Source organism: Carcharhinus amblyrhynchos, chromosome 9 (assembly GCF_965287045.1).
Source record: "Carcharhinus amblyrhynchos chromosome 9, sCarAmb.v2.hapA, whole genome shotgun sequence".
NCBI lineage: Eukaryota > Metazoa > Chordata > Chondrichthyes > Carcharhiniformes > Carcharhinidae > Carcharhinus > Carcharhinus amblyrhynchos.
Window position 1 is genome coordinate 100,423,369 of NC_137332.1, and position 24,658 is coordinate 100,448,026.

Here is a 24,658-nt window from a genome sequence, read left to right on the forward strand (position 1 = left end):
GCTATCCGAAGCTTGTTTTGTTCAGCAGAGATAGAGCTCCTTCCTATACAGAGTTATTTCCTCAACATAATGTTTCTTTGCTGAGAGTTATGGAATACCTTGGTTAATATCTGCCTGCTTTACCTTCCAGATGATCTCTCCAGTCTTCTTATCCAACTCAGTCTTCATATGCTTAGATTTGACTTTGAAGTTTAAAACATGAGATCTAGACTCAGGTTTCTCATCTTCAAACTGAACATGACCTGTAACAGCACAGCACTCCCTCTGTCCTGCCTCTGCCACAGTCTACACATCCTTAGCACTCCCACCCTAAGGTGCATCACTCCCTCCCACAATGCTACAAAATGAGCAGCACTCCCTCAGAAGTGCAAATCCAAATGTTCAACAACAAAAAAACTTTAAATACATTTATATATACAAGCAGGCTTACATTTGCACTGCAATTTTTAGAGAAACTTAAACTGTGAAAATTCCCTCGTCGCAACACTCCAGTGTCTGTTTGGGTACACTGAGCGAGAATTTAATATGGCCAATGCATCGAACTTACACATCTTTGGACTGTGGAAGGAAACCAGAGCACCCAAAGGAATACCACACAGATGCAAGGAGAATGTGCAGACTCCACACAGACAGTGACCCAAGCCAGGAATCGAACCCCGGTCCCTGGCACTGTGAGGTGGCAGTGCAAATCACTGTACCGCCTCCTCACTCAGTAGTTCTCCACTGACAGTACAACATTCTGTCAATTTGCCTTTTTTAAATTCATTCTTGTGACATGGGCGTTGCTGGCTGGCCAACATTTATTACACATCCTCAGTTTCTGAGGGCAGTTGAGAGTCACCCACATTGCTCTGGGTCTGGAGTCACATATAGGTCAGACCACGTAAGGACAGCAGATTTCCTTCCCTGAAGGACATCAATGACAATCAATAATGGTTTCATGGCCATCAGCATATTCTTAATTCTAAATTTTTTTATTGAATTAAAATTCCACCACCTGCCATGGTGGTATTCGAACACGGGTCCCCGGTACATTAGCTGAGTCATAGATGTTTACAGCAGGGAACCAGACCCTTCGGCCCAACTTGTCCATGCCACTCATTTTTTTTAAACCCCTATGCTAATCCCAATTGTCCACATTTGGTCCATGTCTCTACACCCATTTTCTCCATGCAATTATCTAAATGCTTTTTAAAATTCAAAATCATACCCACCTCTACTAATACCTCTGGCAGCTTGTTTCAGACACTCTCCACTCTGTGAGAAAAAATTGCTCCTCTGGACACTTTTGTATCTCTCCCTTTTCACCTTAAACCTATGCCCTCTAGTTTTAGAATCCCCTGCCTTTGGGTAAAGATATTGGCTATCGAGCTGATCTGTGCCCGTCATTATTTTACAGACCTCTATAAGATCACCCCTCAGACTCCTACGCTCCAGAGAAAAAATGTCCCAGTCTATCCAGCCTCTTCTTACAAACCCAAACCAAAATCCCATAGCATCCTAGTAAATATTTTCTGCACTTTTTAGTTTAATAATATCCTTTCTATAATAGGGTGACCAGAACTGAACACGATATTCCAAGTGTGGCCTTACCAATGTCGTGTACAACTTCAACAAGACGTCCCAACTCCTGTATTCAATGTTCTGAACAATGAAACCAAGCATGCCAAAAGCCTTCTTCACCACTCTGTCCACCAGTGGCTCCACTTTCAAGGAGCTATGAACACGTACCCCTAGCTTTCTTCGTTCTGTGACTCTCCCCGATGCCCGTTAACTGAGTAAATCCTGCCCTGGTTCAATCTACCAAAATGCATCACCTCACATTTGTCTAAATTGAACTCCATCTGCCATTCGTCAGCCCACTAGCCCAATTGATCAAGATCCCATTGTAAACGGAGATAACTTTCTTCACTGTCCACCATGCTACCAATCTTAGTCTCATCTGCAAACTTAATAACGATGTCTCCTATATTTTGATCCAAATCATTAATACAAATGACAAATAACAGTGGACCCAGCACTGATACCTGAGGCACACTGCTAGTCACAGGCCTCCAGTTCAAAAAACAACCCTTTACAACTACCCTTTGGCTTCTTGACAGAAGCCAATTTTGTATCCATCTAGATACCTCCCTGGATCCCATGAGATTTAACCTTAGGCAACAACTTACCATGCGGGATCTTGTCAAAGGCCTTGCTAAAGGCCATGTAAACAACATCAACTGCACTGCCCTCATCTACCTTCTTGGTTACCCCTTCAAAAAACTCTTTGAATTATTAGTCTAGTGATAATACCACGAGGCCATGGTCTCTCTGAGTGTGTGCCACATTTCTTGGACTGGGTCTAGAAGCTACAACCTTCTTTCCCAGAGGGAGGAGTGTTACTGAACCACAGCTAAAACCAGAAAGCCCGGCAGTCCGTATGCTTTTCTAAAAACCATCAGCTTGTCCCTGATAGCTCCAGAGATTTGTGCAAATGCATTCCCAGGTCTCTCTGCTCCTGCATCTACCTTAAAATGGGACAAATGTGTTCAGTACATCTGCTTATCCAAGTGTGCAGAATGATTCAATTCTACACAGAAATACTGGAAGCGTGACCAAATGCAATGTGGTGGGTTATCAATGGCAGGATGGGATGGTGAAGCTGGACAGGGTCTCAAAGATTACTCTGAACAAAAGTCATGTGGATTTAAAACATGAACTCTTCCTTCTCTATCTAAAGATGCTGCAAGATCTACTGGGATTTTCTATAATTTTCTGCTTTGGTCTTGAATGTTACATGTCAACTTCCAGGTCCTAATCTGGAATGAGAGTCTGACATGCTACAAGGTCACTGTGATCCAGTTAAAAGATTTGTGTGTACAAGAGAGTTTTAGTAGATTCAATTAACCTTCTCTAGTAATTCCCCATTTGGTAACTTGTCAAATGTTTTCCTAAAGTCCACATACACTGCATTTCTCATTACAGTTACCACCAGAAATAATGCACCATCTTCCCATTTGTAACCTGTGCTGGCTGTTGGTTTCTTGTTATGATTTTTTTGGTGCAGGTTCCTGAAGATTTTTTTTGTTAAAAGGCTCAAAATGTCCCCCACCAGAGTGGCAGTAGTTATGAACCAAGGACTGTACAGAGCCGGGAAGTGGAGAAAGAACCTCCTTCCTCATAGGAATTGGGGGAAGTTAAAAACTGCCGAAACAGATCCTGATTTACACAACACAAACTAAAGGTCCCAACGCCACCATGAAAAAATGCTGAGGTATAGACTTCCTAATCCCCAGCACGTAATTCCAGCCTTTGCTTTTGGTGAAAAAACCGTTTCCACTATATCACTGTTACTGCCAGCACCTCCTATCCACACCCACAAACAACCCCTTCCACCCAACAGGAGCAGACCCCTCACTCTACACAGGGGCGGCACGGTGGTACAGTGCCAGGGACCCAGGTTTGACTTCCGACTTGGGTCACTGTCTGTGCAGAGTCAGCATGTTCTCTCTGTATCTGCATGGGTTTCCTCCGGGTGCCCTGATTTCCTCGCACAGTCCGAAAGGCATGCTGGTTAGATGCATTGGCCGTGCTAAATTCTCCCTCAGTGTACCCAAACAGGCACCGGGCTAAGGCAATTAGGGGATTTTCACAGTAACTTCATGACAGTTTAATGTAAGTCTAATTATGAGACCAATAAATAAACTTTAAACATGTCCACTTTTCCTCACAGTGAAGAAATTGGGTGCATCAGCAGTGAGTGAGTTGGCTTCCTAGAATCTGTAAACAGGTTAAACAGCGTGAATTAGATTGGATTTTTTAAAAATCCAGCCACAAAGAGAGAAAGTACAGACATTTAAAGTTCAATATACACAATCACATTCATAGAGACACTATGATTCACTTGCTGGCACTACGAGAAAATTATTGAGTATCTAATCCATACCTCCCACTGATCTCTCTGGAACACTGATTGAGACAAGGGAGGTCACTGGAGGAGAGAAAAAAGTCCATAGTTACAGGAAGAGGAAAAGCCAGCAGACACAAAACACGCCCAACAAAACCCATCAGACCCAGCCGACCTCTAACATCTAAGACTGCAGAAAGCTGGAAACGTTCAGGAAGTGTAGGGATGAAATTAGAAGAGAAATTGGGACATTGAAGAGAGATCATGGAAAAAAAAGTACTTGCAAGTAAAATCAAGAAACAGCCAAAGATGTTGTATAAATACATCAATAGCAAGAGGCTCACAAAGGAAAGATTCAGGGCCCATTGGGAACTGAAATGCTAACCTGTGTGAGGATGCAGAGGATGCAGGAAGATTCTGAAGGAATAACTGAAAAACTGTCTTCAGAAATCAGGGAGCCAATGGTGATATATTTACATAGTTCAGGAAGAAGAGTCTGAATGATGGTATTGGGATGAACATTGTACAGTAAAATCTAGCCAGAATATCTCAGTTAGAAGGATTAGCTCCTAATATTTATTAACACAGTTCACACCTCAGCAACTTGTGGGTAGCAGGTTGAAGATTCCCCTTAATCACAAGCTGTTTGGGGGGCGGGGGGGATGCGTAAAAGGAAGGAAAGGCATTGAAAAACTGTTCATTATCAAAGAGTCAGAGACCGTGGACAAGATTATAGATACAGAGAGAGAAACATGGAGGGAGAAAGAGAGAAATTTTTAGGGTTGGACAGAGAGAGGACATTTCCCCTTTTCTTTGTGCTCTGCAACCTTTCTTTCGGCTCACGTCCAACCCTTGTTGCTCCCTGTGATGCCTTGCCTTTAACCTCTGACTTGTTGTCTTCTTGCCTCCTGGGCGTTTTTCTTCTTATATTTTACATAATATTATCCGTGTTAGTTTTTTCTTGTGTGGGGTGGAGTGGTGAGGAAAAAGGAGCACGATGGTCTGCTTCTGTCATGTTTTATATGGTTGGGGGGAAGTGGTTGTTGGGGGAGTGTGTTAGGAGGAGGGGGCTGCTAGGTTGGGTGTTTACAAGTTTTGGGGTGATGTCCAAGTGGGGTGTGTGTGTGTGTGTGTGTTGGAGGGTTTTTATTTAGGGGGGGAGGAGTTTTCTTTGATGGGAAGATTTTGCATCTGTTGCTGGGTCAGATCCTGTTTTTTTCAGAGAGGGGTTTGGGGGAGAAGAAAATAAATTTTTGTTTAGTGGGTGGGCTGTTAAGGGGGTAACAGGTGGGCTACTGGGGGTGGAGGGGGCAAGAGATCAGGTGGAACAATGAATGTCTTGGGGGTTTCCTGATAGGGATGTTGGTGGGTAGATTATTGGTTGAAGGATGGTTTGTTTTTCTACCCTGTTTTGACGCTTTCGTCACCTGTGTCTCTTAGGGTGCATGAGGTGGGGTGGCTCCCAGAGCTGGTGGGATGGGGCGACTTTTTATTCTTTGTGGGTGTTTTACGCTGTGGGTGGCAAGTTGTTGTGGTGTGGATTCGGGTAGTACATGGCGGATTGTTGGGGGGGCACTAGTTGGCAGAGCAAGTCGGTGTAGGGACATTCCTGTTTATTTGATTGGTTTATGGGTTCGGTATGAAGATAGATCTGTTTTTTCATCATCTGTGCAGAGTTGCACTTTTAAACCTCTGTTTTTTTGGGGGGTTTATGGATTTCATCCAGTCACCATGTGGTCAGGAGTGTCATCCACGTAGAGTTGCACATTTATACCTTTGCACTTTTGGGGGTTTATACTTCTCCGCATGGATTAATTTGCCTGCTCTAATACATTCCCATACATGTCCAACCAGTGAGGTGAACCTAGAGTGATTCTCCAGCCACACCTAAGACAATGTCTGGGGATCTTTTGTGTGTTCCATTTTTTACAAAACAATTTTAAACATTTCTCTCACTCACTCTGAGGCCGCTGTAAGTCATATCCAGGTCAGGCTGGGGTTCATTCAGCGCCCATTCGTTCCACGTCTAGGCATAGCTGTGGATAGTGTTTGGCCATCCTTGCCATCTCTCTCCAGCACAGCCATAACTTAGGCTTAATTTTGCCCTCTTGGCTTTGTATCCCGACCAGTTTTGCTGCTTTCTTGCACTTTATCAAGGGAGGGGAGAGTTGAATTTGCCGTCCTTGGCTTTTGTATCCATTTTTTGACTCTTTGTAGATCCTGTCTCCTCCAGTAAGCTTAAAGTGGGTGAGAATTGTCTGTTCAGATATGATCCTGGCCATCTTTGTAGGTGAAGGAAGCCAGCAGCCTGGACTTGTCCATTCTGTAAGCTTAAATCCCACCTCACCCTATCCTTCAGTGACAGGATTCTTTTACAACTCGTTGGCTCCATCCCTGGTGTTTGTGGGGACCAGAGGGTTCACTTCTATTTACCCTTGTGGTATTTTGTGTCGTGGCTGGCTCTTATGGGGGGGGTGTTGGTAGTGGATCAATCTCCAGTACCCTCCAGAGATCAGTCTGGGTGCCTTATGTTCTTGTGTTTATTGTGGAAACGGGCATGAGAGAAAGGAAAGCGGCTTCCTGGTAGAACAGGGATTGGGATTCGCCCCCTCATCTTTGAGTGATCAAAATGAAGTTCCCTATATTGTACCTATAGGCTTAAGTGCCACCCCCACCCTCGAGTGGCAGGAAGCTTTTGCCGCTCATTGGCTCACTGTGGGTATGGGATCTCCCCGCCTTTTTTTCCATTCCTGAGTGACCAGGAGGCAATGTGGTGTGTGGTCAACTCCTTGCATTCCATCCCTGGTGTTTGTGGGGACCAGAGGGTTCACTTCTATTTACCCTTGTGGTATTTTGTGTTGTGGCTGGCTCTTATGGGGGGGGTGTTGGTAGTGGATCAATCTCCAGTACCCTCCAGAGATCAGTCTGGGTGCCTTATGTTCCTGTGGAAACGGACATGCGGGAAAGGAAAGTGGCTTCCTGGTAGAACAAAGAGAACAAAGAACAAAATCAGCCCGGGAAACAGGCCCTTCGGCCCAATGAGCCCGCGCCGCCATCTCAACACCACCAGTCCCCCTCTCCACCCATGACCCCTGTCTAATGTTTTATGGTAAAAAGTCTGACAACACCAGGTTTTAGTCCAACCTATTTATTTGATAATATACTCACTAGCTTTCGGGGTTACCCCCTTCGTCAGGTGAATGGAGAGTTCTGGCCTCAGACAGAGCATATAAAGCACAGACAGTTTAGAGATTACTGATTAAAATGCGAATCCTTACACCTAACCTGCTGTTCAAGACCTGAAGTGGCTGATAATGTGAGTGGAAGGAGCACTGATCACAGTTTAAAGAGATGTGTATTGTCTCCAGGTCTTGAACAGCAGGTTAGGTGTAAGGATTCGCATTTTAATCAGTAATCTCTAAACTGTCTGTGCTTTATATGCTCTGTCTGAGGCCAGAACTCTCCATTCACCTGACGAAGGGGGTAACCCCGAAAGCTAGTGAGTATATTATCAAATAAATAAGTTGGACTAAAACCTGGTGTTGTCAGACTTTTTACTGTGTTTACGCCAGTCCAACGCCGGCATACCCACATACTGTTTTATGGCCATCCAGATTGAGGGAAAACTGATTTAGGGACAATTTATTCCTGCCAATCAGCCTAACAGCACATCTTTGGGGTGTGGGAGGAAACCAGAGCACCCGGAGAAAACCCACGCAAGCACGGGGAGAATGCGCAAACTCCCACAGACACCGGCCCAAATCCATGTGTCTGCACAGCAATCAGCGATAGTCACTGAGCTGTCGTCTTGCCCAGTATCCTGTCCAGTTTAGGCACACACTAACGACATGAAGCACTAGGCCAATCTCGAACAACCAAGAGCAGCCCCAGTACGACCCATCACGTGTATGCCCCTCATTAGACACGAGGTTTCTCTTATAGATACAGGGGATGGGCAGGTGCAATTTGTTTCAGTGGGAAAGAGAGAGATAGAGAGAGCAAAAAGGAGGGAGAGTGAAAGGGAGAAAAACAGAGAGGGGGCAAGGGGGAACAAGGAGAGGGCAAAGTGATGGAGGACGTGGGGTGAGGTAGGGCGAGGAAGTGAGTGGGGGGGGGCGGTCGCGCGAAGGGGGGGCGAGGGAAGGAGCGAGGGACATTTGCACTCATACTAACACCGATTACCCTCCCTATCCCAACTCTGGGGCTCTTCCATCCACTCTGTGCCCCCCCCCCCCACACCAACCTGAGACCCACAGCCTGAGCCACCCCCCACCCTGGAATACTCTCCCACAATCCCTCCCCCCAGTGAGGAGCTGCTATTTTCCCTCCAATTCCACCTTTCTTCTTGTAGATGACGACAGCCACAATGATGAGAGCGATGAGCACGAGGACCCCGATCACAATCCCGACAGTAACAGCAACCTGGGAGCGAGACTTTGGTTCTGTTAGAGAGAGAATCAGAGAGACTGAGTGAATCAGGGAGAGGGGGGGAGAGAGAGAGAGAGAGAGAATGAGGAAGAATGGGAGAGAATGAGAGAGGAAGCGAGGAAGAAAATCAGAGAATGAATGAGAGAGAAAAAAAGAGAAATCAAACAGCGAGACAAAGAGAATGAGAGAATGAATTGGAGCGAGGGAAATACAGGATATACAAAACAAAAACCAGCCATTCAGCCCATCCAGTTGATGCTGGTGCAAATGTTCCACTTGAGCCTCCTCTCATGTTTCCACATCTAAATTTACCCATCTAACTATTTATTCCCTTCTCACTCATTTCCCTTATACTGTTCACTTCAAACCACTCCCCGTGGGAGTGACATCCACATTCTCATCACTCTTTCATAAAATCCCTACAGTGCAGAAGAGGCCATTCAGCCCATCCGGTCTGCACCAAACACGATCCCACCCAGGCCCGATCCCAATAATCCCATGTATTTCTCCTTGCTAATCCTCCCTGACACTGAGGGGCAAATTTAGAATAGCCAATCTACCTAACTGGCACATGTTTGAACCTTAGGAGGAAACCGGAGAACCAGGAGGAAACACATGCAGGCATGGGGAGACTGTGCAAACTCCACATGGAAGGTGACCCAAGCCGGGAATTGAACCCAGGTCCCTGGCACTATGAGGCAGCAATGCTAACCACTGTGACACCGTGCTGCCCCAAAAAGGAATATTTGGCTGAGATGACCACGCTGCAAGTTCCACCCTCATTTTCCTTCTTCACAAGATGCCACTCACTGAACAAGCAAATGAGCTGTCCTTTTTAGGAGCTGGTGGGGTTTGAACCCATGCCTCCTCAGAGACTGGAATCAAAATCCAGTGCCTTCGACCACTCAGCCACACTCTCAGTGAGTAAAGAAGTTTCTTGGTGAATATCTTGTATTGATGACCTCTAGTTATGATCTTCCCACAAGAGGAGACATTACCCTCTGTATCTTGTCTATGAAAACCTTTCATAATTTTAAATCCTCGATTAGGTGAGCTCTCAGCTTGTTTTCCCGAGAGCAAAGACCCAGCCAGTCAATCCTTTGCTGAGATGTCCACCCACTCATTTCTGGAATCATCTCTGTGAATCTTCTCTACATTCGCTCCACTGACTCAATGTCCTTAGTATAAAATGGTGACTGGAACTGCACACAACACTCTAAATGTGATCTACTCAAGACTTCATACAGCTTTAACAATAACTTGCTAATTTACAATTCGATCCTCAAGAAATTAAATCTGGTTTTCCATTTATATTGTTTATGGCCTTGTCTAACCTGTTACTGATCGGTGTGTTGGTACACCCAGATCCCTTTACTGCTCAACCCCATCAAGACAGGCAACTTCCTTGTAATAAGTGACCTCCCAAAACATCAATAACAGGAAACTACCTCACGTTTATCTGTGCTGAACTCCAATCACCAATTATTTGCTCATTCTAAAAGTTTAGTGATGTCCTATTAATTTCCTGCAGTTTTCCTCAGTATTCACTAATTCCTCCAAATGTGATGCCATCTGCAAATTGAGAAATGGTGTTTTGTTTCCAATGTCCTGCACCATTGAGTGTAAAGTATGAACTGCAATGATTCCAGCACTGATCCTTGTGGAACACCATTTCCCAACTTCTGTCACTCCCTTTACCCATACACTCTGCTGTTTGCCTCAAAGTCAGTGAGCAATCCATTCTGTCACTTATCACAAGACATGATTTTTCAAATGTAATTGATTTTAAATTACATCTATTACAATACCATTGTCTACCTCCTCTGTTACATCCTCAAAAAAAATCCACTAAGTGAGGTAAAACAAAATTTCCCATTTCAAAATCCATGCTGACTCTTGACTGTCTCTTTTTGGTTCCTAGATTTTCATAAATTCTCTCCAATAGAAGGAATTGTAATATTTTTCTGAACACTGATCTTAAGCTGGTTAAAGCAAACTTCCAGCATGCACTGGGTCCTGTCTTAATGTAGTATCCCAGGATACATCAAGCATTTATAGGTAGCACGGTAGTTAAAAGTGCTGCCCCACAGTGCCAGGGACCCACGTTTGATTCCCAGCTTGGGTCACTGTTTCTGTAGAGTCGGTACCTTCTCCTCATTTCTGTGTGGGTTTCCTCCTCAATGTGAAAGTCAGGCCGGTGAGGTGCATTGAGTGCAAATTTAGTATGGCCAATGTGCCTGAACAGGTGCCAGGGTAACCTCACTGAAATGTTAATATAAGCCTACTTGTGACATAAACACAAATAAATTTAAAGAATTATCCTCCTGTAATATCCAATGAGACAATGGATCATCTTAAATTGTAGTGTCCCAGGATACTCTGTCACAATGTATTATCCCACAACACAATGGAGTATGTTTCACGTCAAGTAGTTAGACACACAGTTTTTTTCTCTCTAATAGTGGTGCCATGATATATAACACATTGAAGGTTAATATTAGTTTCCCTCTCTCTGTATCCTGCGCCTCAGGCTGTCCTGGGCTGACAGCTCAGCACTGACCCTCCCTCCTGTGATCCTGGTCTGAGGCTGGGTCCTCTCTAACAGTGAGAAACAGTCTTACCGTAAATCACCTCCAGTGTCTCCTTCAACCCACTGTGTTCCACCCGACAGGAATACTCGGCCTGGTCCTCTGGATCAAACTCGATCCATTTCCGGATCTGGTAGGTGCTGTTGTGATTGGGTAAGATCCCAGTGGACAGAGTCTCACCAATCACCACTCCGTCTCTCCACAGATTCACCTCGATGGCCTGAGGGTAAAACCCGGTGACGGCACAGGACAGCCGGTTAGAATCACCCAGACGGGTGAAGAACACGACGGGAGCAACTGAGAGAGAAAGAAAGGGGAGACAGTACAGGAACCTCGAGATAGAGAGTCCCGGCATCACCCCCTTCACCGACTCTCCCTCCCCCTCAGTCACCGACTCTCACTCTCCCCTCACTCACCGACTCTCACTCCCCCCCCCTCACTCACCGACTCTCACTCTCCCCCCCTCACTCACCGACTCTCACTCTCCCCCCTCACTCACCGACTCTCACTCTCCCCCCCTCACTCACCGACTCTCACTCTCCCCCCCTCACTCACCGACTCTCACTCTCCCCCCCTCACTCACCGACTCTCACTCTCCCCCCCTCACTCACCGACTCTCACTCTCCCACCCTCACTCACCGACTCTCACTCTCCCCCCCCCCACTCACCGACTCTCACTCTTCCCCTTCTCACTCACTGACTCTCACTCTTCCCCCACCTCACTCAGCGACTCTCACTCTTCGCCCTCTCACTCAGCGACTCTCACTCCCCCCTTACTCACCGACTCTCAGTAATTTCTGTCCGTACTCCAGGTATTTTCTCAGCCACTCGATACACTCCACCTCCAGGTAACGTTTCCATCGCTGGGTAATGACTGTGCTGCCGTCCCACTTTTTTTTGGTAATCTCTCCCCAAGGGACGGTGGTCACCCACTCCATGTGATCCTTATCAAATCTGATAAAATCTTGTCCGTCCCACCCATACTGGTTGAACCCAGTCGTATTTCTATCGTCACTCAAGTCACAGCCAGTTATCAGCTGGTATATATGGATCCCTGTGGATTAGAAAGATAATCTGCCAATCAGAGCCAGTCCCAGTAAAAACCGCACTCAGCATAAACCCACCCAAAGAGATCTGTTCCCACTGGAGATCCAGCCACCACACACACACAGCCAACCCAGCCCAATCCAACTAGAGGCAAAGCCACCAAACACACACACACACACACACACACATACACACAGGCCTGATTTTACCATTTTCATTTTAAGTGCTGAATCTGGGCACAATTCAGATCCGACCTGGAAAGCACCCAAAACTCTGCTGGTCTGATCGGGGCTTTGAACTGCACACGTGCAGTGAGAAAAGAAAAATTTTAAAAACATTCCCCAGTCACATCGCTCCCAGGCCGCAAAAACTGGATAAAGCAGCCAGGGAGCAAAAAGCAGGGCCGATGCTCCTCACAGACATTGCCACCACTCCCCCCCCCACAACAACATAACCGTCCACCTTCTCCACCCACCCCCGCCCAGACTGATCACTACCCGCTGCACAACTCCACTGGCACCCCCCCCACACCGATCACCCACAGAGTGGCAGCGGACCCCCCCCTGCTCCCCGTCCCCACTACAGATCCATCTGGCCTTCCCCCTCCACCGTAGAATAATCAGGTCCCCTCGCCAACCTCCCGCTACCCTGCACACCAACCCCCCACCACCCTCCCCCCATCCTCCACCCCCCCCCCACCCCCACCCCCACCCCCATCCTCCCACCACCACCAACCAGGAAGCGATCTGGTCTCCCTCTGCCGCCACACCACACCTGCCCCCACCCCACCCGCCACCAGACAATGATCTGGCCTTCCTTCTCCCTCTCCCCCCCCCCCCCAACCAGACGATGATCGGGCCTCACCCTCCCTGCCCCACCAGAGATACATCTGATCCGCCTCCTTCTCCCTCCTCCCCACACCACAGGATGAGCTTGACTGCCTCCCTCCTTACCCCCCTCACCTCACCCCTCCTGCCCCCATTCCCATTGCCCCCTCCGCCCCCCCCCCCCCCCACCCCGTACCGATCTGTTGGGAGCTCTGAACAAATCTCTTCAGAATTTCAGCATCCGAAACAGACCCTTGCTGAGCAGGTTTGTTTTGTGCCGAATCTGGATGCGCGAATGCGATGGTAAAGGGAGAAATGCTGTTAAAGCTGGGAGGGCAGTTCATTAATTCAATTTAAATGCATGCAAACCTATTTAAATAATCATTGCGCCCAGTTCCGGCACGATTCAGATGGTGGCCATTTTCAGGCCTTGGTAAAGTGGGGATCTGCGCAGACATGGGCACAGATGGCGATAATGGCCTCATGCCCGACTTAACCAAGTTTTCATGCCCGTTTAAAATCAGGCCCACAATCAGATTCAGGAGAACAGACCTTGCAGAGCTTATGCAGAACCTCAGGTAAACAGCCCTCAATCCCACATCCTGGTCCACTCCCAGTTTCTCCCATTCTGACCCAGACGCCCTACATCCTGAGAAAGAGGCTGAGCGCTGGGAGAGTGAAGACTCACCTCCCGACTGGCTGGTTCGATACATGAGGATCTGAATATAATCTTTAAAATGTTGCTCCCCCTCCTGTGCGAGCTTCTTCTTCCTCTCCCAGGCTGCCGGACCCTCGCTCTCCACCATCCACTGCTCCCGGGGGATCGGCTCCCTCCGATCACTGTCGTACATAACAAACTGGACACCGTCCACATAACCGACACCCACAAACTCCGGGAAACCCGGGATCGGAGTCATTCCCGTGAGGAAATACCGGAGAGAGTGAGAGCCTGAAATAGAGAGAGAGAGAATTCAGGATATACACCCTAAAAACACCAACACCCTCACACACACACAGATCGGGGCATGAACCCCAAAACACTGATTCCAAACAGAGAGCAAAACCTCCACCCAGCCTGGCATTGCCCCTCTCACACCCCATCACTCACTGACCCAGGGTTAATACCCCAGTACCCAGCCTGGCATTGCCCCTCTCACACCCCATCACTCACCTGCAGACACCTCTCCACACAGAAGGACCAGCTCTATCAGTCCAATCATTGCTGCTTCCCTCATGTTGGGGAAACATTTGGAGGAAACTCTTTTTCGACAAAGGCCATTTTCTCAACTCACTCCTTCTGTCTTTTCCTGTTTACACTGAGCCTCAATCTGATTGGACACAAATTAGGACTGAGCCAATCAGAATAAAGAGATTCAGTGAGTCATCAGTCTCCGGCAGAATAGAAACAAAAACAGGTTGAGAAGCTGCGTCAATGTTGAGAATTGTCCAATCAGGTAAATATAGTTGGTTTCTCACAGTGGGACAATGGTTAGCACTGCTGCCTTGCTGTAAGCAGTCTGATAACACCAGGTTTAAGTCGTTCGTCGAAGGAGCAAACCCTGAAAGCTTGCGAGTTTACTATCAAATAAATCAGTTGGACTTAAACCTGGTGTTGTCAGACTTCTTACAGTGTTTACCCCAGTCCAACTCCGGCATCTCCAAATTATGACTACTATCGCCACCTCACAGTGCCAGGGATTCCGGTTCAATTCCAGCCTTGGGTCACTGCGAGTGTGGAGGTTGCACATTCTCCACGTGGCTTTCTTCTGGGTGCCCCAGTTTCCTCCCACACTCCAAAAATGGGTGGTCAGGTGAATAGGCCATACCAAATTGTCCTTTAGTGTCCCAAGATGTGTGCATCAGGGGACTAGCCATGGTAAATACATAGGGCTACAGTGATAGGGCCAGGGTGAAGGTGCTCTGTCTGAGGTTGGTGCTGACTGCATGGGCCGAATGGGCTCCTTCTATGTTCTGACTTCATCACTGGCCAGAGTGAATGAGCTGAAAGGAGTTTGATACAGGGACAGAGGGAAGGACATTTGAGCTAACCACTCAATGAGATCACCACTGATCTGAACTCCAGTTTCTGACAATAACCCATATCCTTAGATATCATTACCCAATAAAAATCTATCACTCTTACATTTTGAAGTTCCAGTTGTTCACAATTTTTGGTGGAGAGACTGGATGTGGATTCCAGAATACTGAATTATTTTAACATTATAAAAAGATCTCCCCTCAAAATTCTAAACTCTCTGGAATAAAAAAACAAATTGATACAATCCTTCAAACTTCACCCTTTAGTTTAAATACCCTAAACTCTAAAGTGCATCCCGATATAGAGATTCTTTATTGTCCATTTTCAGTTTTGTGGAATTATTTTTGCATGAATAGAGGCTTGGTTAATAAGAACATAAGAACAAGGAGCAGGAATAGGCCATCTGGCCCCTCATGCCTGCTGTGCCATTCAATAAGATCATGGCTGCTGTTTTTGTGGACTCAGCTCCAGTTACCCACCTGTTCACCACATCTCTTTGACAAAGGGTCATCTGCACTCAAAACATCAACTCTCTTTACTCTCCTTACAGATGTTGCCAGACCTACTGAGATTTTCCAGTGTTTTCTCTTTTGGAACCATAACTCTTAATTCCTTTACTGTTCAAAAATGTATCTAACCTTGCCATAAAAACATGCAATGAGGTAACTTCAACTGCTTCACCGGGCAGGGAAATCCACTGATTCAGAACCACTTGGGTGAAGAAGTTTCTCCTCAACTCAGTCCTAAATCTGCTCCATCCTATTTTGAGGCCATTCACTCCAACTCTTTGTTTTCTGTTAGTTAACCAATTCCCTATCCATGCTAATACGTTATCCGTAACACTGTGCACCATTACCTGATGCAACAACCTTTGGTGCAGCACTTTGTCAAATGCCTTCTGGAAATCAAGATGCACCATATCCACAGATTCCCCATTGTCCACTGCGCATGTAGTGCCCTCAAAGAATTCCACCAAATTAGTTAAACATGACCTGCCCTTCAAGAACTCATGCTGCATCGACCCAATGGAGCAATTTACATCCAGATGTCAAATAGACAAGGAACATTGATTTGGCATAAATGGGGCATTTTCAAGTTGGCCGACTCTGGTTAGTGGAGTGTCACTAGGATCAGTGCTTGGACAATCAGCCATTTACAATCTACATTCATGACTCAGGCCAAGAAGATGGGTGTAGTGTATCTAAACTTGCAGCAGCTACAAAGCTAGGTGTAAATGAGGAAGGATTAAATTGGTTAGGATTGTATTCATTGGGGTCTAGAAGAATGAGGTGGATAGCACAGAAACTTATAAAATTCAAAGAGGCCTCTACAAGGTAGATCCAGGAAGGATGTTCCCAATGATGGGGGAGCCCTGAACCAGGGATTGTCGTCTGAGGATACAAGGTAAACCATTGAGGACTGAGATGAGGAGAAATTTCTTCACCCAAAGAGTGGTAAACCTATGGAATTGACTATTGCAGGAAGAAGTTGGGGACAAAATATTGTATATTTTCATGAAGCAGCTAGATATAGCATTTGGGGCAAAGGGAATCAAAGGATATGTGGGAAGGCTGGATTGAGTTGGAAAATCAGCCGTGGCCATAATGAATAGCAGAGCAGCTTTGATGGGCTGAATGGCCTGTTCCTGTTCCTATTTTCTGAGATTCTATGAAATGCAAACTGTGTGGAGGATTAGAGAGCTGCAACGAGATTTGGGCTAGTTAAGCAAATGTGCTGCAAGACAGCAGATGGAGTGTAATGGGGGTCAGTGTGGGGTTACACTATGTCTCCTGCCAGCACAGTATGGCCTTCTGCACATTCACACTGGCCCATACAGACATCACTCTGATTAACCCAGCCTGCCAGAAGGCCTTTAAATTGAAGCATGTCCATCGTTCAGTAACAGTATCCCACTTTGTTATAGTGTACAAGGGAGTAATAAAGAGAAGGTGGAGTGAGAGATAAAGTCAGACTAAGTTGTGGCTGTGAGACACAGGTTTAAAATAAAGTTCCAGGAAACCTTGCAAAGTCTGTTTTTCACTTAAAAATGTTCTATCGAAGAAGCAGAAGATGTGATCTGATCTCTTGTTGATATTGGAGACAAGCACAGTATTAATCTAAAGTAAAGATAAAGTTTATTTATTGTCACAAGTACGCTGACATTCACACTGCAATGAAGTTACTATGAAAATCCCCCAGTCACCACGCTCCCGTGACTGTTCGGGTACACTGAGAGAGAATTCAGCATGGCCAATGTACCTAACCAGCATGTCTTTTGGACTGTAGGGAGAAACCAGAGCACCTGGAAAAAACCCACGCAGACATGGTGAGAACCTGCAAAATCCACATAGGCAGTGACCCAAGTTGGGAATCAAACCCAGGTCCCTGGCACTGTGAGGCCGCAGTGCTAACCACTGTGCCTCATTCCACCCTAATTTCACACTCAGCCTCTCTGACCTATTCTAATCTCTGCAGGTTTCAGACAGAAATGTTGTTTGAAATGAATGATTGCGTGTACGGGTATTTCTGAGAACAGGGCACATTTATTTACTTATTAATACAGATGGAATGAAGTGAGACAGTTTTATCTGTGGGCCCAGTGAATGCACATTGCACAACACTTCTGTGTTTGAGGTGGAATGTGGCTTCCTATTTCACATGGTTAAAAATCACTAGAACTGCTCGTATGTGGCAGAGAACAGAGTGGCTAGTGGGGTGGGGGGGTGGGGGGTAGAGAGTGGGTAGGGGGTGGGGGGGTGCTGCTATTCAACTTTGCTCGCATGGATTGAAAAGTAGAACACTTCTTAAAAATTAGAAACCTGTGTGTACTCTACAAGGAACACACAAATTCTTCCAGGTAGAATCATAGAATCCCTGCAGTGCAGAAAGAGGTCATTCAGCCCATCGAAGCATCTTATCCAGTTCCTATACCTGTAACCTCACATATTTACATGGCAAATTCCCCAAACTGATACATCTTGGGAGGGACACTAAAGGGCAATTTGGCATGGTCAATCCCAACCAGTGTGAAGAAACTGGATCACCCAGACAAAACCCACACAGACATGGGGAGAATGTGCAAACTCCACACAGACAGTCACCCTTGGCTAGAGTTGAACCCTGGTCCCTGGCACTTTGAGGGGGCAGCAATGCTAACCACTGTGCCAAAGCGCCCACCATTCAATATGCAATCAGGAAAGCTAATGGTACCTTGATGTTGCAAAGGGATTGGAGAACAGGATTAAGAATTCTTGTCACAAATTTAAAGATCATTACTAACACCACACCTGCAATTCTGTATGGATGTTTTCCAGGCAGATATACAGAGGATGTTTCCTTCTCTGAATCTTGGAAGGATCAGGACTTTTTTAACGAGGAAAAGTTGAGCAGGTTCAGATTTATTTATTGGAGTTTTGACAAATGAGACGTAATCTCAGTGAAACATTAGATTCTGAAACGGATTGATAGGGTCGATAGTGAAAGGTTCTCTCTGTTCATGAGCAATAAAACATGAGGGCAAAGCCTCAGGGTAAGAGGTGAATCAGTTAAAATGGGGAGAAATTTCTTCACTGAAAGGATTGTGAATCTTTGGGATTCTCTATCCCAGAGTATTGTGGATGCATCATTACTGAATATATTGAAGACATGATGTGGAGATGCTGGTGTTGGACTGGGGTAAAACAGAAAGAAATCCCACAACACCAATTTAAAGTCCAAATAGGTCGATTTGTAGCAAAAGCCCCAAGCTTTCGGGACAGCCAGTCCCTTGGTCGGGTGGCTGGGAGTTCGACAGAAAGCTTGGGGCTTTTGCTACAAACAAACTTGTTTTGACTTTCAACTGGTGTTGTGGGATTTCTTTCGATATTGAAGATAGACAGATTTGTGGTGTCTCAGCGAATGGAGGTTTACAGAGGGTAGGAGTGAAAATGGAGATGAGGGAGAAAATCAGCTATGATTGTGTTGAAAGATGGGACAGGCACAAGAGGATGAAGGGATTATTCCCTCTATTATCTCTTATGTTCTTTATTACTGAGGATTAATATCTAACACTGGCCTTCCAACTCAAAACTCACCACCCACAGAAATCACTGCACACAGAGGGACCAGCACTATCAATATCTCTGTGATACTGTCCCTCTCAGTGTGTGAGCTGTGTCCTGTACTAATACTGTCCCTCTCAGTGTGTGAGCTGTGTCCTGTACTGATACTGTCCCTCTCAGTGTGTGAGCTGTGTCCTGTACTGATACTGTCCCTCTCAGTGTGTGAGCTGTGTCCTGTACTGATACTTTCCCTCTCAGTCTGTGAGCTGTGTCCTGTACTGATACTGTCCCTCTCAGTGTGTGAGCTGTGTCCTGTACTGATACTGTCCCTCTCAGTCTGTGAGCTGTGTCCTGTACTGATACTGTCTCACTCAGTATGTGAGATGTGTCCTGTACTGATACTGTCTCTCTCATTCTGTGAGCTGTGTCCTGTACTGATACTGTCTCTCTCAGTCTGTAAACTGTGTCCTGTACTGACACTGTCTCTTTCAGTGTGTGAGCTGTGTCCTGTACTGATACTTTCCCTCTCAGTGTGTGAGCTGTGTCCTGTAATGATACTGTCCCTCTCAGTGTGTGAGCTGTGTCCTGTACTGATACTGTCCCTCTCAGTGTGTGAGCTGTGTCCTGTACTGATACTGCATCTCCCTGTGTGTGAGCTGTGTCCTGTACTGATACTGTCCCTCTCAGTGTGTGAACTGTGTCCTGTACTGATACTGTCCCTCTCAGTGTGTGAGCTGTGTCCTGTACTGATACTGTCTCTCTCAGTCTGTGAGCTGTGTCCTGTACTGATACTGTCCCTCTCAGTGTGTGATCTGTGTCCTGTACTGATACTGTCCCTCCCTGTGTGTGAGCTGTGTCCTGTACTGATACTGTCCCTCTCTGTGTGTGAGCTGTGTCCTGTACTGATACTGTCCCTCTCAGTGTGTGAGCTGTGTCCTTTACTGATACTGTCTCTCTCAGTCTGTGAGCTGTGTCCTATACTGATACTGTCTCTCTCAGTGTGTGAGCTGTGTCCTGTACTGATACTGTCTCTCTCAGTCTGTGAACTGTGTCCTGTACTGACACTGTCTCTCTCAGTGTGTGAGCTGTGTCCTGTACTGATACTTTCCCTCTCGGTGTGTGAGCTGTGTCCTGTACTGATACTGTCTCTCTCAGTGTGTGAGCTGTGTCCTGTTCTGATACTGTCTCTCTCAGTGTGTGAGCTGTGTTTTGAACTGACACTGTCTCTCTCAGTGTGTGAGCTGTGTCCTGTACTGATACTGTCCCTCTCAGTGTGTGATCAGTGTCCTGTACTGATACTGTCCCTCTCAGTGTGTGAGCTGTGTCCTGTACTGATACTGTCCCTCTCAGTGTGTGAGCTGTGTCCTGTACTGATACTGTCCCTCTCAGTGTTTGAACTGTGTCCTGTACTGATACTGTCTCTCTCAGTCTGTGAGCTGTGTCCTGGACTGATACTTTTCCTCACAGTCTGTGAGCTGTGTCCTGTACTGATACTGTCCCTCTCAGTGTGTGAGCTGTATCCTGTACTGATACTGTCCCTCCCTGTGTGTGAGCGGTGTCCTGTACTGATACTGTCCCTCTCAGTGTGTGAACTGTGTCCTGTACTGATACTGTCCCTCTCAGTGTGTGAGCTGTGTCCTGTACTGATACTGTCCCTCTCAGTGTGTGAGCTGTGTCCTGTACTGATACTGTCCCTCTCAGTGTGTGAGCTGTGCCCTGTACTGACATTGTCCCTCTCAATGTGTGAGCTGTGTCCTGTACTGATACTGTCCCTCTCAGTGTGTGAGCTGTGTCCTGTACTGATATTGTCCCTCTCAATGTGTGAGCTGTGTCCTGTACTGATATTGTCCCTCTCAATGTGTGAGCTGTGTCCTGTACTGATACTGTCCCTCTCAGTGTGTGAGCTGTGTCCTGTACTGATACTGTCTCTCTCAGTGTGTGAGCTGTGTCCTGTACTGATACTTTCTCTCTCAGTGTGTGAGCTGTTTCCTGTACTGATACTGTCCCTCTCAGTGTGTGAGCTGTGTCCTGTACTGATACTGCGTCTCCCTGTGTGTGAGTGTGTCCTGTTCTGATACTGTCCCTCTCAGTGTGTGAACTGTGTCCTGTACTGATACTGTCCCTCTCAGTGTGTGAGCTGTGTCCTGTACTGATACTGTCCCTCTCAGTGTGTGAGCTGTGTCCTGTACTGATACTGTCCCTCCCTGTGTGTGAGCTGTGTCCTGTACTGATACTGTCCCTCTCAGTGTGTGAACTGTGTCCTGTACTGATACTGTCCCTCTCAGTGTGTGAGCTGTGTCCTGGACTGATACTGTCTCTCTCAGTGTGTGAGCTGTGTCCTGTACTAACACTGTCTCTCTCAGTGTGTGAGCTGTGTCCTGTACTGATTCTTTCCCTCGCAGTGTGTGAGCTGTGTCCTGTACTGATACTTTCCCTCTCAGTGTCTGAGCTGTGTCCTGTACTGATACTGTCTCACTCAGTGTGTGAGCTGTGTCCTGTACTGACACTGTCTCTCTCAGTGTGTGAGCTGTGTCCTGTACTGATACTGTCCCTCTCAGTGTGTGAGCTGTGTCCTGTACTGATACTGTCTCTCTCAGTGTGTGAGCTGTGTCCTGTACTGATACTGTCCCTCTCAGTGTGTGAACTGTGTCCTGTACTGATACTGTCCCTCTCAGTGTGTGAGCTGTGTCCTGTACTGATACTGTCCCTCTCAGTGTGTGAGCTGTGTCCTGTACTGATACTGCGTCTCCCTGTGTGTGAGTTGTGTCCTGAACTGATACTGTCCCTCTCAGTGTGTGAACTGTGTCCTGTACTGATACTGTCCCTCTCAGTGTGTGAGCTGTGTCCTGTACTGATACTGTCCCTCTCAGTGTGTGAGCTGTGTCCTGTACTGATACTGTCTCTCTCAGTCTGTGAGCTGTGTCCTGTACTGATACTTTCCCTCTCAGTATGTGAGCTGTGTCCTGTACTGATACTGTCCCTCTCAGTGTGTGAGCTGTGTCCTGTACTGATACTGTCTCTCTCAGTCTGTGAACTGTGTCCTGTACTGATACTGTCTCTCTCAGTGTGTGAGCTGTGTCCTGTACTGATACTTTCCCTCTCAGTGTGTGAGCTGTGTCCTGTACTGATACTGTCTCTCTCAGTGTGTGAGCTGTGTCCTGTACTGATACTTTCCCTCTCAGTGTGTGAGCTGTGTCCTGTACTGATACTGTCTCTCTCAGTGTGTGAGCTGTGTCCTGAACTGATACTGCATCTCCCTGTGTGTGAGCTGTGTCCTGTACTGATACTGTCTCTCTCAGTGTGTGAGCTGTGTCCTGTACTGATACTGTCTCTCTCAGTCTGTGAACTGTGTCCTGTACTGATACTGTCCCTCTCAGTGTGTGAGATGTGTCCTGTACTGATACTGTCCCTCCCTGTGTGTGAGCTGTGTCCTGTACTGATACTGTCCCTCTCAGTGTGTGAACTGTGTCCTGTACTGATACTGTCCCTCTCAGTGTCTGAGCTGTGTCCTGTTCTGAAACTGTCTCTCTCAGTATGTGAGCTGTGTTTTGTACTGACACTGTCCCTCTCAGTGTGTGAGCTGTGTCCTGTACTGATACTGTCCCTCTCAGTGTGTGCGCTGTGTCCTGTACTGATACTGTCCCTCTCAGTGTGTGAGCTGTGTCCTGTACTGATACTGTCCCTCTCAGTGTGTGAGCTGTGTCCTGTACTGATACTGTCCCTCTCAGTGTTTGAACTGTGTCCTGTACTGATACTGTCCCTGTCAGTGTGTGAGCTGTGTCCTGTACTGATACTGTCCCTCTCAGTGTGTGAGCTGTGTCCTGTACTGATACTGTCCCTCTCAGTGTGTGAGCTGTGTCCTGTACTGATACTGTCCCTCTCAGTGTTTGAACTGTGTCCTGTACTGATACTGTCCCTGTCAGTGTGTGAGCTGTGTCCTGTACTGATACTGTCTCTCTCAGTCTGTGAGCTGTGTCCTGTACTGATACATTCCCTCTCAGTCTGTGAGCTGTGTCCTGTACTGATACTATCCCTCTCAGTGTGTGAGCTGTGTCCTGTACTGATACTGTCCCTCTCAGTGTGTGAACTGTGTCCTGTACTGATACTGTCCCTCTCAGTGTGTGAGCTGTGTCCTGTACTGATACTGTCTCTCTCAGTCTGTGAGCTGTGTCCTGTACTGATACTTTTCCTCACAGTCTGTGAGCTGTCTCCTGTACTGATACTGTCCCTCCCTGTGTGTGAGCGGTGTCCTGTACTGATACTGTCCCTCTCAGTGTGTGAACTGTGTCCTGTACTGATACTGTCCCTCTCAGTGTGTGAGCTGTGTCCTGTACTGATACTGTCCCTCTCAGTGTGTGAGCTGTGTCCTGTACTGATACTGTCCCTCTCAGTGTGTGAACTGTGTCCTGTACTGATAATGTCCCTCTCAGTGTGTGAGCTGTGTCCTGTACTGATACTGTCTCTCTCAGTCTGTGAGCTGTGTCCTGTACTGATACTGTCCCTCTCAGTGTGTGATCTGTGTCCTGTACTGATACTGTCCCTCCCTGTGTGTGAGCTGTGTCCTGTACTGATACTGTCCCTCTCAGTGTGTGAGCTGTGTCCTGTACTGATACTGTCCCTCTCAGTGTGTGAGCTGTGTCCTCTACTGATACTGTCTCTCTCAGTCTGTGAGCTGTGTCCTGTACTGATACTGTCTCTCTCAGTGTGTGAGCTGTGTCCTGTACTGATACTGTCTCTCTCAGTCTGTGAACTGTGTCCTGTACTGACACTGTCTCTCTCAGTGTGTGAGCTGTGTCCTGTACTGATACTTTCCCTCTCGGTGTGTGAGCTGTGTCCTGTACTGATACTGTCTCTCTCAGTGTGTGAGCTGTGTCCTGTACTGATACTGCATCTCCCTGTGTGTGAGCTGTGTCCTGTACTGATACTGTCTCTCTCAGTCTGTGAGCTGTGTCCTGGACTGATACTTTCCCTCTCAGTCTGTGAGCTGTGTCCTGTACTGATACTGTCCCTCTCAGTGTGTGAGATGTGTCCTGTACTGATACTGTCTCTCCCTGTGTGTGAGCTGTGTCCTGTACTGATACTGTCCCTCTCAGTGTGTGAACTGTGTCCTGTACTGATACTGTCCCTCTCAGTGTCTGAGCTGTGTCCTGTTCTGATACTGTCTCTCTCAGTGTGTGAGCTGTGTTTTGAACTGACACTGTCTCTCTCAGTGTGTGAGCTGTGTCCTGTACTGATACTGTCCCTCTCAGTGTGTGATCAGTGTCCTGTACTGATACTATCCCTCTCAGTGTGTGAGCTGTGTCCTGTACTGATACTGTCCCTCTCAGTGTGTGAGCTGTGTCCTGTACTGATACTGTCCCTCTCAGTGTTTGAACTGTGTCCTGTACTGATACTGTCTCTCTCAGTCTGTGAGCTGTGTCCTGGACTGATACTTTTCCTCACAGTCTGTGAGCTGTGTCCTGTACTGATACTGTCCCTCTCAGTGTGTGAGCTGTGTCCTGTACTGATACTGTCCCTCCCTGTGTGTGAGCGGTGTCCTGTACTGATACTGTCCCTCTCAGTGTGTAAACTGTGTCCTGTACTGATACTTTCCCTCTCAGTGTGTGAGCTGTGTCCTGTACTGATACTGTCCCTCTCAGTGTGTGAGCTGTGTCCTGTACTGATACTGTCCCTCTCAGTGTGTGAGCTGTGCCCTGTACTGACATTGTCCCTCTCAATGTGTGAGCTGTGTCCTGTACTGATACTGTCCCTCTCAGTGTGTGAGCTGTGTCCTGTACTGATATTGTCCCTCTCAATGTGTG

At 46.9% G+C, this 24,658-nt stretch overlaps 2 protein-coding genes across 2 annotated transcripts in view; both read right to left on the bottom strand.

Annotated features, from left to right (window-relative positions):
* Positions 1-3,521: 3,521 nt before the first annotated feature.
* LOC145348144 (class I histocompatibility antigen, F10 alpha chain-like) overlaps positions 3,522-24,658 on the bottom strand; it is a gene marked incomplete at its 5' end in the record, with an annotated part of 81,354 nt that continues 60,217 nt past the window's right edge. Inside the window, one exon of the mRNA XM_080196309.1 lies at positions 3,522-3,762. Coding sequence (XP_080052435.1) covers positions 3,710-3,762 — 53 coding nt within the window. The remainder of the gene's footprint in view (positions 3,763-24,658) is intronic.
* LOC145348230 (class I histocompatibility antigen, F10 alpha chain-like) lies at positions 6,810-14,046 on the bottom strand. The gene is made up of 6 exons (XM_080196430.1): positions 13,951-14,046; positions 13,468-13,728; positions 11,687-11,959; positions 10,939-11,202; positions 8,173-8,331; positions 6,810-6,868 (listed from the first exon to the last, which is right to left on the bottom strand). The coding sequence occupies exons 1-6, from the start codon at positions 14,012-14,014 to the stop codon at positions 6,810-6,812; spliced, it is 1,080 nt and encodes a 359-aa protein (XP_080052556.1). The 5' UTR covers positions 14,015-14,046.

Bases quoted from the DNA above. Each gene is read 5' to 3' on its own strand.
- LOC145348230 (XM_080196430.1), bottom strand. From the start codon at position 14,014: ATGAGGGAAGCAGCAATGATTGGACTGATAGAGCTGGTCCTTCTGTGT. The intron at 13,729-13,950 runs GTGAGTGATGGG...TCTCTATTTCAG, and splicing joins GTGTGGAGAGGTGTCTGCAG to GCTCTCACTCTCTCCGGTAT. The intron at 11,203-11,686 runs GTGAGTAAGGGG...TTTCTCTCTCAG, and splicing joins ACAGAAATTACTGAGAGTCG to TTGCTCCCGTCGTGTTCTTC.